Source organism: Seriola dumerili, unplaced genomic scaffold (assembly GCF_002260705.1).
Source record: "Seriola dumerili isolate Sdu_G_001 unplaced genomic scaffold, Sdu_1.0 BDQW01000149.1, whole genome shotgun sequence".
Taxonomy (NCBI): Eukaryota; Metazoa; Chordata; class Actinopteri; order Carangiformes; family Carangidae; genus Seriola; species Seriola dumerili.
The window spans coordinates 22,293,124-22,308,085 of record NW_019174404.1 but is presented as its reverse complement, the minus strand read 5'-3'; the positions used below and the strand labels follow the sequence as shown (position 1 = coordinate 22,308,085).

Here is a 14,962-nt window from a genome sequence, read left to right as displayed (position 1 = left end):
TTGTTGAGATATTTCAGTGTGGGCCAAAGTGGCGAACTGACAGACCGACCACCGTTAGCGTGGCTACTAATAAAACAGCTGTTGCAGACTCCTCATCCATTATCATAGTCTGTGTACACTTGTGCCTACTTTAACCAAAAAGTTCAAATTAAAGCTGAAATTAAAACCATGTCTGTGGCTGAATGAGGATTATACTGTAGCTTTTAGTTATTACATGAAACAGACGGTGAGAAATACATCATCAAAGATGCTTCATGAATTACAAACTGCTGTTATCAAACAAGTCAATGGGCTCCTTTTGTTTTCACCTCAGCCTGTGGAGACAGTCCTCTGCTGAGGCAGCTGGAGCTGAACTTCTCACAGACTCATGTCGCACAAAAACAAACCCAGAGAGAAGCTGCAGCTGCTTTATCTACGCAAATGAAGATGGCATGCAAAGTGTGAACGTGAAAGAAAACTCTACTTTGCATGAAACCATCTGATTTACACAGTGGAGGAAGAAATGACAGTGCACTTTTTTAAGAGGTGGGGGTGGCAGTGTGTTTCTAAGTGATGATGTAATGGGTTTGTTACCTAATCATAATTCTAAATAGGTCGTTATAACCGGCCAATTTGACCATTATATCATCAGAATAATTATGCCAGAGACCTGGTGGGTCGCCAAGGAGACAGTTTTGTACTTCATTAGGACCAGGACTATGTTAAACAGCATTTCCATCATTGGCGAAGAGGTGGAGGTACTGGAATCTGGACTGTCTACAGAACAGGGCCAGAGCAGAGTCCAGGTCCTTTAATGTGTGCAGCAACATATTGCAGATCGACTGACGGGATTGTTAATAATAAGTTCTGTAATAATTAAGTGTTTTTTTCTCATTTCAATGAAAATAGAGACTGTAATGACTACATAATGGAGCTTTGGAGAGGTGTCTTATTTCTCCAGCTAGGACTACTGTCTCTCGTCTCGTCTCTCCCCCTTGTGTGTATCTCGCTCACTGACTCGCGACGCAGTGATTTACAGCATATGCAACTGGCCGCTAATCTAAAATGCTAGAAAAACCTGTGCCGAAACCCAATTCTCAATAATATATATATATATATATATATATTATATATATTAAACACAATTCTGGGTTTTGGCAATATATAATATATATATATATATTATATACACACTACCACGCCTGAAAACACATGTCACGTGACCATTTGCACTGGGCATGCGCAAGCCGGTGTAGACAGGAAGCAGATTGTCTACTCTGCAGTTGGTTAGTTGCAGAAAATACTATGAACATGGAACAGCAAAGACATTAAAATGCAGAATTTAACTAAACAACAGCTGCTAGCAAAAACAACAAGGTCAGTAACATTTGTAATTCATTATCCATGTTGCTTTCACCACTGGTAGTGAAGACCTATGAGACCCAATCTCTACGTCTGCGTCATCGTTTCCAAAGGTCTCAGTTTCTGTCAGTCCAGATACAACACAACCCCAGAGTTTTCAAACTAAAAACAGGTCCAGCAGAGTTTCTGAAAGTCTCTGTTTTAGGGACTCCAGAGTCATGTGGATGGCTGGAGTAAACACAGCAGAAGAGATGAGTTTTAAAACTAAACGTAGTATGGATGTAGCCTAAAGCACCGACTACAGAACTTGCAGCTACATCACTCCAGGACAAATTACCTCATGGACTGGAGCCTCTGACTCCAAATAAAATCAAATCTGACAGGTTTGTTAACATAAAGAGTTTCTACATTCAGGTTCAACGACGGCTTTGTGAATGGGTCACTCCACAGGGCTTTTTCACCTAATATGCCATCAACTACAAATACTAAACAGTGTGTTTTTGCTTCACTTTCATGCTAACATATATATATATATATATTGTTTTAGTCTGTTTATCACTTTCATCAGGCATCATTAAAATGACATTCTGCCGGTGTTGGGTCCAGGTCTGTTGCACCAACAGGAAACCTTCTTTTATTTATTGTCTTTTTGTCTATCATGACATTTGTTCAGCTGCAGAGATTTCAAGGGAACTACTTTCTGTGATTTCTCTTAAATGACTAAACCTTCATCCTTTGACAGTTTCACCAGGAAACTGCCATGAGATCATCTTCATTCATGCATTTATTGCAGTTGGTGATACTATTACAAGTCAATTATTGTTGTATTTTCCCAAAACCCTGATCCAACGATGCACATTACCTGCAGCATATTACTGATCGTGAGCGGGTCTGAGTGACACAGATCCTCTAACTTCTCTGGTAATCTAGTCTGAGCTGTGAAACGCTCTGTGAATTACAAAACGTAGGAGTGTGAGTGGGCCAGGTGGGAGTTTCTTTTATAATTAGGATGTTCTGTGAACACAGGCCTGGGACCAGAGGTGCAGCGTGCGCCCACAGCGCTGTATCTGACAGGCTGAATCTGGGAGCATGAGAACTGCTATTTAATTTGCAGCATAATGCAGGTCTTCCAGTCGACTGTCATGCCGCTGCCTCATTACAAATGCTGCTGCTACTCAGTAAAGATCAGCCTGAGGGGCTGTGAACAGGGAAGCTGATTTTGCTGTGAAACAAACAGACATCTGAAACAGTTTATGAAAGATCTGCCGCAGGAACAACCAACAATATGGAAGAGAGGATTCAGAAAGAATGAGGGGATGCATGAAAGAGAGAGGACCTTTGTCGCCCCCCCCCCCGCCTGCTCCTGGACGGAGGGGGACTGTTTGCAGACAGAGGCGAGTCAACAGAGCACAGCGGGTGAAGCCTCTTTGTTTGGTTTGTGTGAACTCTCCCTGCCTCGCTGGTTTATGGGGGGGTGGAGGTGGGGGTGTGTACTTCACACACGTTTCTGCCTCTCAGCATTGACACGGATATAACTCCACCACTGTGCAGGACTGGACACGTACACAGTGACAGGAGGTGACTGGACACACCTTCATGCAGCCACAGTCTCAAAGAGCGCACGCACGCACACACACACACACTGGAATTCAAGTTTGCAGGTGACTTTAAGCTACGGAGGTATGATGGGTATGTTAAGTATGAGTTATATTTGTGTCTCAAACACCATGTGTAGAGCAGCAATATGCAAATATCAATAAGCACAGAGCAGGTTTTTAAACTTCTGCTGAAAACCAAGATCACTGAGACGACAAGACAAACTGTTTCAACATGGAGGCTGAAACCACAGACTCATTTTACTGCATTTGTTTGTGTGCCACATACACAAATACACATCCTCACATGAGAGCTGCTGTAGTCAACCCCTCAACCTGTGATTCAGGAATGAAGGGAAACCAGTGTTTCCACAATTCTTTTGTTTGTAGTGTCCCTCGGAGCCAGACTCATACTGAGGTTTTACCTGACGTCAACAAAAACAAACTATATAGATAGAGACACTGTTTCTAAATTACTACAAAGACATTTTTAGTGTTTGTTTTCTGCATAAACCAGCTGACATTGGGTGGGGGCAGGGTACATCCTGGACAGTTCACCAGGGCAATTTCGGGCTGACATGTAGAGACAATCAATCACATCTACGGGCAATTTGTTAAACCGTTACTTGATGCCTGAACATTTTATAATGCTGAAGTTTACATTATTCTTCATTTTTATTTTATCTTGGGCAGTTTACTGCGTACCTTTGTACCTTTTACGGTTGTTCAGTCAAGTTGAACTGTCCAAATTTATATAAAAACTTGGGTATTGTAAAAGTTGTAGTAAATTCGGTTGGCTTTTTTTCTGTACAAACCCAGGATCTGATTGGGTTGAACTGAGAAGGTTTTAGAGAGGAAAATCAGAACCAGTCCAATTTAAAAGGATAATTCTGGTTTATTACAATTTCTTTGGACTGTGGGAGGAGGCCATAGTACCTGCAGGAAACCCAAGCAGACAAGAGGAGAACATGCAAACTCCACACATCAATGCAGCAGTCGGCCAGAAAGTTTGAACCAAGAACCTTCTTGCTGTGTGGCAGTGGTGCTAACCACTGCACCACCGTGCCGTCCACCCACTCCCAGCTGACATTGGGCGAGGGTGGGGTACACCCTGGACAGGTCGCCAGTCTACGACAGTAATACAGTGGCATCACAAACTTTCGAAACACTTTATCGTGTAATATTTAATTATGAATAGATAAAACTGTCATTTCCCCATCAGTCTAGACTCAATAATGTGAGAACACAAATGTCTCATAATCTCTCATAATTATTCAGACCTGTTGCTACGGTCAGGTTCATCCTCTGCTTTAATTATCCTTGACATGTGTCTAGACCTTGACTGGAGTCCACCTGTGGCAAACTGAACTGAATGGACATAGTTTAGTTTCAATCTTGTATAAAACACAATTCACACTGCATGTCAGTACAAAGCCAAGCCATGAAGTCCAGTGAACTCTCTGTAGACCTTCATGGTAAAATTGTGTCAAAGACATAAGGCAGAGATGGAGAACCTGCTGGAAGGACGAGTATCTCAGCAGCTCTCCATCAATTTGGTCTCTGAAGGACTGAATGAAGGACGACTAGAGTCAAATACACAGAGGTCCTTGAAGAAAACCTCATCCAGAGTCCAGCAGACAAGAGACTGTAGCCACGATTCACCTTTCAGTACGACAGACAATGCTGGAGTAGTTTTGTGACAAATCTCTGACTGCCCTTGAGTATCCCAGCCAAAGTCCAGACTGAAACTCCACAGAACATCAGTTTAAAGACACTTACCATAGGATCTGCCAGGAAGAACTGCATAAACTGCCCAAATCCAGGTGTTCAGAGCTTGTAGAGACTTGAAATTGCAACTGCTGCCAAAGGAGCTTCTACAAAGTACTGAATTAAACACTAATTATGGCTTATTGGGTGTGGATTGATGGGAAAAAATTGAAGGGGCCACCTTAAAAACCATTGTTTTTACAACCATTATTGTATAGGTTGACAAAGAAGGTGCTGGGACAGTTTACACTTAAAACATGCTTCCCCAGAATATGAATGAACAGTGCTTTTACATACATATAGTGTGTTACCAGGACAAAAACTCATGCCTCTGCCTTCAACAGCTGGTTGAGGATTATCTGTTTCCCACAAGACACATCACACAGGGAGGCAGCAGGTAGATACTGTGACCAGGAAAACGCCTGAATATGCATTTTACATTACGCACACCATGTTCACCAGAGGCATTTGAGGGAAGAGGTCAAGTACAGGACAGTCCGGTCTGAGCCATACTGTTGTCAGAAATGAACACCTGACTACTTTCCACAGATTAGAGGAGCTTTGCCCCATATCTGAGGCAGAACAGTCTTTAAATAGAAACTTTGTGTTGGAGCCGTCTTCGTCAAAAACACAAACTGCTCGAACAAGTCCCAGAAGCTGCAGCTTAGCAACGGCCAAAACAGAATCACGTCCTGCACTTCATTTCTATCCTGCTCCGTTTCGGTCAGTTCCAGTTTACTTTTATGAAGATTCATTTTCCATCTTTTCTCCCTCTGCTTCCACGTCCTCGCACATTTCATGTTTCAAATAAACGTTGAATTTAAAGTGGCACGCGGCAATTGTTTTGCATGAGGCTGGGGGACCCTACATTTCCCATAATGCAAAACGACAGCATCTTTCTTAAGACGATCTCTGCCTGGTATTATCCACATCTTTCAAACTGTCTCCCTGTTTCTGACGCAGGCTTTCAGTTTGACATTTGAAGTCTACAAGCGCAAACCGACATAATTGGGATGATGTCATCTGAGCCGCTGTCTGAAAATTATACATTTTATCCATCCAATCAGAATCCAGTATTCTACCATGATATAACAGCTATTTAAACAAGCTGTACCAGTGTTGGGCTTGATCTCATACCAGTTATCTTAACTGCACTTAGAGAGAAACCTGCTACACAAAGAGGTGGGTGGCAGCATGTGGTTGTGTGTATGTGTGGGTATGAGTGAGTGTGTGTGTGTGTGTGGGGGTGAGGGTGAGAGAGAGAGAGAGAGAGAGCTGTGTGGGATGTGGGAATGTTCAGGGACTCCAGCTCTGTGCTGCAGAGGGAACTGCTCTCCCTCCTTCCTCGTCTCATCGTGTGTTATGTAACAGCCTCCGGCCCGTTGTTTCAAAGCTCTTCCAGCTTTCATGCAGAGAATCACAGCCACTCATCAGACAGCTCGGACTCATCTGTGAGCATCGCAGAGAGTACGGACAAAAGACTCTGAACTTCTGAATCTTTTCAAGAGGCTGGAAAAAGTCCAAGTTCACAGGAGAAGCTCGGTTTAGTGCGGAGCTGAAAACCCTGATGCAGATGACATGTGCTGAGAACCTGCAACCTGCTCATTAGTGCACGTAACTCCAGCAGAGACAGCACAGGTTCTGGGGCTGACGGAGGATGATTAGCACGTTCTTCTTAGGTGCATGACACATTGACTTTTTCCAATCCAACGCATCCCGTACAAACATGTGATACTTGCAAGACGTCTGGCTGCAAAGTGACACACAATTCCCAAATTCTACAATTTCATAAATGAATGCAGCAGCCCGTCTGGTCTATGATCAGCCCAAAAGAGCATGTCACTCTGCTACTCACTGGCCTACACTGGCTACCCATGGCCACCCGAATCAAATTCAAGTCACCAATGCTGCCTTCACAGTGACTTCTGGGTCTGCTCCATCTACCTGAACTCAGTCATTCAGCTTTATGCTCCTTTTCAGCCACTGTGTTTCTCCAAGCAATGTGGTCTGGCACACAAGACAGTCTCAGTCCAGTCTGTTCTGGTCTGTGGTTCCCTGATGGTGGAACAAACTACTAAAGTCTATCAGAGCAGAGCGTCACTCTCTGTCTTCAAGAATCTGCTGAAGACTCCTCTCTTCAGAGAGCAGCTCCTCTAACCCCTCTAACACCCTCGCATGTCTAACGAGCTCTTACTGTGAACTTTACCTGCACTTCTTTACCTGATCTCCTTCACTTATTAAACACATGTAGTCCTTACACCAAGGTCTAGTTCTGCACTTACACTTTAGTGAGGTCCCTCACTTATAGTATCAATAAAAATGTCTGACAAATAAGCAATTGTGAATATAAGTAAGGCCAGGAACACACTCCCTGCGTGACACGCACGTGAGTTGTAATGGACCAGAATTATCCTTTAAATTGAAGTGATTCTTATTTTCCTCTCAAAACCTTCTCAGATCAACCCAGTCAGATCCTGGGTGAAGAGAAAAAGAGATAACTGAATTTGCTACGACTTTTACAACACCCAAGTTTTTATTGAAATTTGAACAGTTCAAGTCCACTGAACAACCGTAAAAGGTACAAAGGTACGCAGTAAACTGCCCAAGATAAAATAAAAATGAAGAATAATGTAAACTTCAGCATTATAAAATGTTCAGGCATCAAGTAACGGTTTAACAACTTGCAGTTTCTCTGCAGCAGTGGAATTAACTGAAGCCTTGAAAGCTGATTAAAAACACTTCCTCCAGGCTGATGATGACAAACCCTCTGTCTGTACAAACTGTGTCACTACACCCTCTGATGCATCGCCAGGACAACACTGTACTGCAGGAAGTAGACCTGTATACTGCTGTCAGAGTGGAGAGAGAAAGAGGAACCAGTAACAGAGGAAGACAGACTGGTTGGTCCGAGCTTCATCCTACAGCAACATAATAAGCCACAACATTAGCAGACCAGAACCAGGCGGAGGCTTCACATGATGAAGAGCGGCTCAGTCTCCAGATCTGAACCTCATGGATCTGGTTTGAGATGAACTGGAGGGAAGGCGAAGGGTGACAAACCCTCTGAACAACATTCGATTTCCATTGTAGAAGAATCAGCCAGTTTGTCAAATGGACGAGTTAGAAATTTAGATTTAATTTCGTTTAACTAAAATATTCCTTTTTTAATCTTTGCTCATTTGTTCCATGCTTTCATTTCAGAAACACTGAGACAAAACTTGTTATTATTTGTAGTTCATTACAATACATTTGTCTTTTCTCAAGTAAAGGTTGTGTTGCGACTCACAGTTGTGCTTTTCCAGGGCAACAGTTGCTCACGATGTCGCTCATAATGTGTGTGATCTTTGAATAACGCAGCTCTAAAAACTACTCAGCTTCATGAAAAAAAAATAAATAAATCATTGCCAATGTTTTCACACAGCCAGTTTAAAGTTGCTCAAGGCGCAAAAAACAAGCACTCTTGACTTTGCAATCTTCAGCTTGAAAAGTGCAAACTAATATTTTTCTTACACTAAAACTGACTTGGTTTCAGAGGATGGGTGAGAGTATCATCATGATCTCTGACAGGCAGGCCTTGTATTTAATACATCCTCTCAGCACGCTGTTATACTATTCTTCTAGTGTTCTCCACCAACACATAATACGCATGATGGTTTGAATGCATCGGGATATGTCTATTCTTGCCCGTTACGGTCTCTGAGATGAAGTAGGTTAGAGCTGAACAAAGCCTTCTTTCTCACCACACTCATTAAATCAATTACTTCCACTTTAAAGAGCAATTGTTGTTGGTCCGCTCCTCTAATCTTTGTAAAGCCCTGTTTGGCAACTGGCAATTCTTACAGTGTATTAGATATTCCCACATGATTCACAGGTTCACTGCAGTTCAAAAAGCAGAGCAGAGTTCTGTCAATATGCAATAACACCAGCCCAATTAAAGGCCACGTTACACTGGGACATTACAACTGCGTTATATCTTAAAATTGTTGTAATTGCGGGCTTGCATGCTCTGCAATGTGTATCAAAATACTGACTTTTAACTATACCGCTGTGCTTGGGAGGGTGGAGCTCAGAGTCGCTGCTCCTCTGCGTCAGGAGGAGCAGGTTGAGGTGGTTGGAGCATCTGGTCAGGATGCTTCCCGGGCGCCTTCCATTGGAGGTTGTTCTACGGGGGAACCTCAAACTGGAAGGAGGCACGAGGGTAGACCCAGAACCTTCTGGACTACATATGTCGTATGGCCTGGGAACATCTGGAGGAACTGGACAACATTGCTGGGGAGAGGAACATCTGGACTAGCTCGTTAAACCTGCTGCCACCGACTCCGATGGACGGATGGATGGAAAATTGTTTAAAAGATTGTGATCTAAGTGGAGAACTCTGATCATGTGATAACAGCTGAGGAAGCGTTTCTGAAGAACTCCATGTGTTCGCAAATAAACTCTTACACCTTTCCAAGTTCAGAGTATGTTATCACAGATTTGTGTTTGGCAACATCAAAAATGACCCTCCCTGCTCAAATGAGGCAACTTGCTTTTCTGGGTTTATGTTGTTATTCTTGGCTTTTATTGGTGTGAACAGGAGGAATCATGTCCAGAGGTTACAGAGGAGTTTGATATCGGAAACCATGTCACTGATCTCATCAACAACATCAACACTGAACACAGTTTTGGTGTTAGTCCATCAAACTCAACAGATTCAACCTTCTCCCAAAGTCACACAGGAATAGATCCAGTGGAGGAGAAGCAGAGAGAACAACTTCTACACCCGCAGGAGCAGGAACTACACCTGGACGTATAACACTGATCATCACCAACAACCTAGTTCCCTGACGCATCCTGTTTTCATCCATTCGTTACAGCGAGAAACAAGATCAGCACCTCTTTAGAGGATTGTTTAGGGAACTATGATTACTGTTTGAAACAGGAGTAGACATCACAAGAAATATACAATAAACTGAAGACAACAGACAAGACTAAACAGTGGTGCAGAGAGAGAGGTACAGTGTACTTTAAAGATGGGTTGCCTGGGGGATAGAATCAAATTACAAGAGCTGGAGCTAATTAGATGGAGATGTGGATATTTTAAAGCCAATAGTGATATCTGAGCAGATCTAAGACTGGTAGCCAGTCACCGATCATTGCCGATCACGCTGAAACCCGGTCATCAGCCGGATCAATCAGTGCGTCTATACTTAATAAAAGTCAGTGTTGGTTGCATTATGTGAAGTGTCAGATTCAGTGTTTTTGCAGCCTCTCTGCTGCTTCGATTTTAATCACTCACATGTTGATTGTTTCTTGTTAGCTCCCCAATTTTATAGAAGAGCAATATAAAATGGCTAAAGTACTCCTTTACATCTAGCTTCAGTTCCTGTGAAGGTTAAATGAACTAAAGACCAGCCTAGTTAAAAAAATATCTGACAATGATTAATCAGCAGATAGTAATTGTTTTGATATAAACACGACATAAACAACAACCTTTAGGTTTGTTTTTGAGTCACGTTGACCAAAGTCATAATGACAGTGATACTTTGATTTTGCTAGTGAAAACACTATTGGAATCACACTATAATATGAATGACGCCTGTGACTCATATTGATATGTGAAGCACAGAGGAGCTTTATGAATTCATGGATCAGCCCAGAATCAAAGAGGAGAGACAGAGGACCCTAACCCTCCAACAGTTTCAGTTCAGTATCATGAAAAACAAAGCAGCAGCAGTTCCTAGAGGGTGGGATCAGACAGTGTCTTACACTTTCATAATGAATCAGTCATTTTCTCAGTCCACTGATCAATTAATTGACTAATTATTATAGCTCTAAAAAGCATGTTTTGTGCACAGACTCTCAGTTTGTCAGCTTGTAGCAGTGCATTACCTTTGAGCTCCTGTTTTAAAACAGCACCTCAGCAAAGAGTTCCCTCCAGAGACCAAAGACCCTCTTGTGGTCTTGGTTCTTTATACACAATGTGCACTTCATGAATTACCCCGGACCTCACACTGTGGTATGGAGCTCTGTAGTAAACCCCTCTGAGCCTCCGTGTGCAGCTCTGGATGCTGAGAGGCAACAAAACACCATCAAAAGTTCCCAAAAGCCGAGAACGACAGTGAAAGTCCGTCGCAGCGCGCAGACACTTTGCAGTGAAGTTGTGCATGCGTGGCCAGGCCACGGTGAGCCCCCACAGCCCACTGTGTTACTTAACAACAGCAACAAGACCACAACTCGTCGGGATGCTCCTACCTTGCAGGTTCTGCACTCTGATGTCGCTGATCTGTCCGATAAATTCCTCCCGCTCGAACCAGTCCTCCCACTCGTGTCCGGCCATCTGGAGCCGCGGAGCGTGCTGCAGGATCCTGGGCTGGAGCACTGGAGAGCCTCCCCGGCTGCAGGGGAAGCTGCTGCTGCTGCTGCTGCTGCAGCGGGCAGGCGGGCTGTCTATTGTCCGGGCGGCCGACCGGGGGCCATGCAAGCCGGACACTCGGGGTGAGAACGGGAGGGTTTCAGTTACTGGCCGGACATCGCTGGTGTTTACTGCGGGTTTCTTCCCGATGCAGCGGCAGCAGCGGAGGTCTGTGGCAAAAGCCCGGAGAGATGAGTGTAGAGCAGGGGAAGAAGGAGCCGCAGCACCTGGTTGGTATTTCCGAGGTGGGATGGAGCTGATCCAGTGCCCGCCCACCTCTCTCTCTCTCTCTCTCTCTCTCTCTCTCTCACTCGCACACACAAACACAAACTCACTGACAACACCAGTAAAAAGCAGGGAGGAGGGGAAGAAGTGGTAATTCACATAATACACAATACCAGTCAACAACAAAATCAGAGTATTTTCACATCAACCTCACTCTTCCCAGTAAATGACTCATGAATACAATGGTTATAAAAAGAGGGTGAGTAGGTTTTCTCTGATTCCACCTACAGTGTGAAGAGTTTCTCTGTTTTACATTGTTGTAAACTGATTATCTTTGGGTTGTGGTTTGGAAAAACAATTAGTTGCAGCTCTCGTTTACTACAATTAACTAACAAAGCCAAACGTCAAATGTGAAATCTGCTCTCCTGTACCAGATCGCTAAATAAATCTGGCCGTACTTGGTGCTTGGTGCTTGATGCTTGATTTCTTCTGGCCCAGTACACGCCCAGTACACGCCCAGATCTGGCCCATATACAGCATGATTGTCAGATGCTGCTTCCACATCTGGACCAGTTCTGGTGCATACACAGAAAATCATATGGGCTGGACTCAGTCCTTGGAACCGGGTCTGTAGTCTGTATTAGGAGGAGGTTGGGGTGGAAGGATGGGTTGACAAAATTTTGGACTTTCACACAGAAGGCCACAGTTCATTTCATTTGTGTTCTTTTTCTTTCCACGACCGCAACTGAATTGTGATCATGACAATAAAGGTCCTGTAAGTGTAGAGGAGCTGTTTGTAAATTTTGCTATTACTGCATAGCTAACGTTGGCAGTTACTTCATGACAGACTGGAGGCTACAGCGACTCGGTATCAGAAAGTGACGAGACAGTCCGACCGGACAGGAGCTAGCTGGTTAGCATGCTAACTTCAGCAGTAGAAAAGAAGTGATAGAGACAAGAGTTAACACTGGTGTTTCTTTCCACCTTTGGAGACAGCATTTGGTGAGTAAAGAAATTAAGTTCGATGCTCAACTCACAACGTTTCGTAAACAGTTGCTAATGCTAACGTTGTAGCAATAGCAACGCTTACAGCTCCTTTAAGGAAGTACTTATTTTAACTAAAATCATGATCTTTTCCTAAATCAAACCAAGTAGTATTTGTGACTAAACTTAACCAGACCGTGACTGTTCCACAGTGTTAAGGATCGTATAAGAGGGTAAGTACAAGCAACCTCAATGGTTGTACAGGTTGGAGAACTTGAAATACAAACAAAAGCAGCTAGAGAGGAATATTCTGTCTAAATAAAATACAGTGTAAAGCAAAATATGATTTAGAACTATATGAATTGTATTATTTATTTCAATTCATGAACTGTCTGATCAAAGAATAAGTAGCCTAAACAACATTACAAATCTGACCAGACGTTCAGTGCCAACTGTTGGTATTGACCACCTTCCATACAGGAAATCAGCTGCCGGGCCCCCTTCATGTCACTGCCAGTGTATGGTTCATCCATTGTACACTGGAACACTTCATAGCACCAGGTCAACCATGTCATAATTAGAAAGAATGAGAATCAGAAATGAATTTAGAAATATGCAACATCAAAGTACAAAACTGAAATGATGATGATTTTACAACTAGATTTTGACAAAGGGACCTGTCTGAGTACTTGAACGATGCCAACGTCATTGAGAACAATGCTTTGTTTAGGCAGCTTATTGGTTGTTTATTTTTTTATTGTTTTCAGCTGATGAACTGACACAGACGAACAGGAAAGAGGACATATATTCATTTGCCTGTATTTAGTCTACAACTTCAAGGCAAGTGAGTCACTTGGTTCATTATTGCTCGTGGTTGTTGAATGAACCTGTAAACAAGGTGCAAATGCAAAGATAAATTAAATAGATATCTAATTAAATAAATACTGAAAATGACCTTGTAATGTGCTTGTGTGGGGCCCCTGGTGGTGGTTGGGGTCTGTTTAGTTTGCTCTTCCCTTCAGCAGGTTATGTAAAATCCATTCATTATAGATGCAGAGGTATAAGCCCCACCCACGCTGCCAGCCAGGTCCTCAGCTCCTCTGCTTATTACCATGTGTAGAAAGCATCAGTTTCTATGTGTCTGAAGACTGGTGTCTGTAAAGACAATAAAGTGTTTGAACAGGACACAAAAACTTTAATGACCCAACTACAACTTGAAACATGCGCTGAATGAATGAAACATACATGAACATGAATGTGTCACATGTTACTGCAGTAGAGAGTGAAAAAAACAACAACAAGAAAATAAGAAAAAGCCTTCACTAACTTTTTCTGGAGTGTCAACAGCCTTTAATGGATGGAGTCTGTGCAGTTGTCATGGAGAGGGCTCGTTTCTCATCACATGTGATCTTCAGTCATGTGACAACAGACGGCTGTATAAGTGGGGAGATATAGCCCCTGATGCTGTCTGTTGATGAAATAGAAAGAACACTGAGCATGAAACAGACACACATGACATCTGCTGATGAAGATCTGGTTGAAAGCTCCAAGAACAGCCAGTAAGGAAACTTTGAGTTAGAAGAAATTATCTGGGCGGTACTCTATATTTCAGCAAAGTCCAGCTGCACCTGATTCAACATCTTTTGGAGAACCATGACCTGGATAACTGAGAATCTTCACAGACACTTCACAGACGTATTCCTTCAGAACCGTGAACACACACACTGGTTTATGTGGCTCAGTCCCACATACATGTTCTCACTGCCCCAGATACTCAGTAGAGCATCAAGAGCCCTATTAATGTGGGGGCACAACAACCAGCACGAGCAGCTTTCTGACAGTTTGGTATTTTCCTGACCCTGAAATTCACTTTGCCCGTCTGTATGGTGGTGCTCAGCACAGGTGGGAGACCAAGCAGGTGGGAGGTTCGGTCAAATCAGGCAGCACAAAGTGAGTTGCTGGTATGTTGATGGAAGATGTTTCTTATGGCCACAGTGCGAATTAAAAAATGACAATTGTGGGGGTCAACTTTTTCTCACGTACCACACAGGCTCAGTCCGCAGCGGCTGTGGGTTTCGAGTCTGACCCGCAGTCCTTTGCTGCATGCCACCCCCCCTCTCTCGCCCTGAATTTCCTGTCTATCTCTCACTGTACTGTACTAATAAAGGCAAAAATGCCTGAAAATATAACTTCAAAAAATTGTCAAAAAAAAAGTTTATTAAATACTTAAATTTACCTACAGTGTCTCAATTTGCCTGAGGACGGAGCCACTGATGGAGTGAGGCAACAGACGAGACGTTCAGCTAACGTCAAGGTTAGGAAATGGTACAGTCCAGTTTAGGAGGTCTGAAAACGTATTATAAGATTCTTCCAGGCATTAATATGAGAAATATATTGTAACATTTACAATTACAGGTAAGAAGCATTTATAAATGTTTCAACCCTCCTGAACAATTTTTTTTTTACCTTTTTTGGGGGTCCAACGTAGGGCTCTGCTTCCAGGAATGGTGTGAAATGCAGTAGTTCTCCAGGGAACATGGTATTTCCATGTGGAGCGCTGTGTTCGGTGTCTTGGTGACTCACCATGAGAAGAGAGGGAGAGGACGGGTTTGGTGATGCATACCAGTGGCGCACTGTAGTGTGGATGTTGCATGGT

General features: G+C 43.2%; 1 protein-coding gene across 2 annotated transcripts in view; it reads right to left on the bottom strand.

Moving 5' to 3' along the window:
• clmn (calmin) overlaps positions 1–11,278 on the bottom strand; it is a 45,983-nt gene extending 34,705 nt beyond the window's left edge. For both annotated transcript variants that reach the window (XM_022750447.1, XM_022750448.1), the window contains exon 1: positions 10,938–11,278. In XM_022750447.1, coding sequence (XP_022606168.1) covers positions 10,938–11,022 — 85 coding nt within the window. In that variant the 5' untranslated portion in view covers positions 11,023–11,278. The remainder of the gene's footprint in view (positions 1–10,937) is intronic.
• Positions 11,279–14,962: the final 3,684 nt, after the last annotated feature.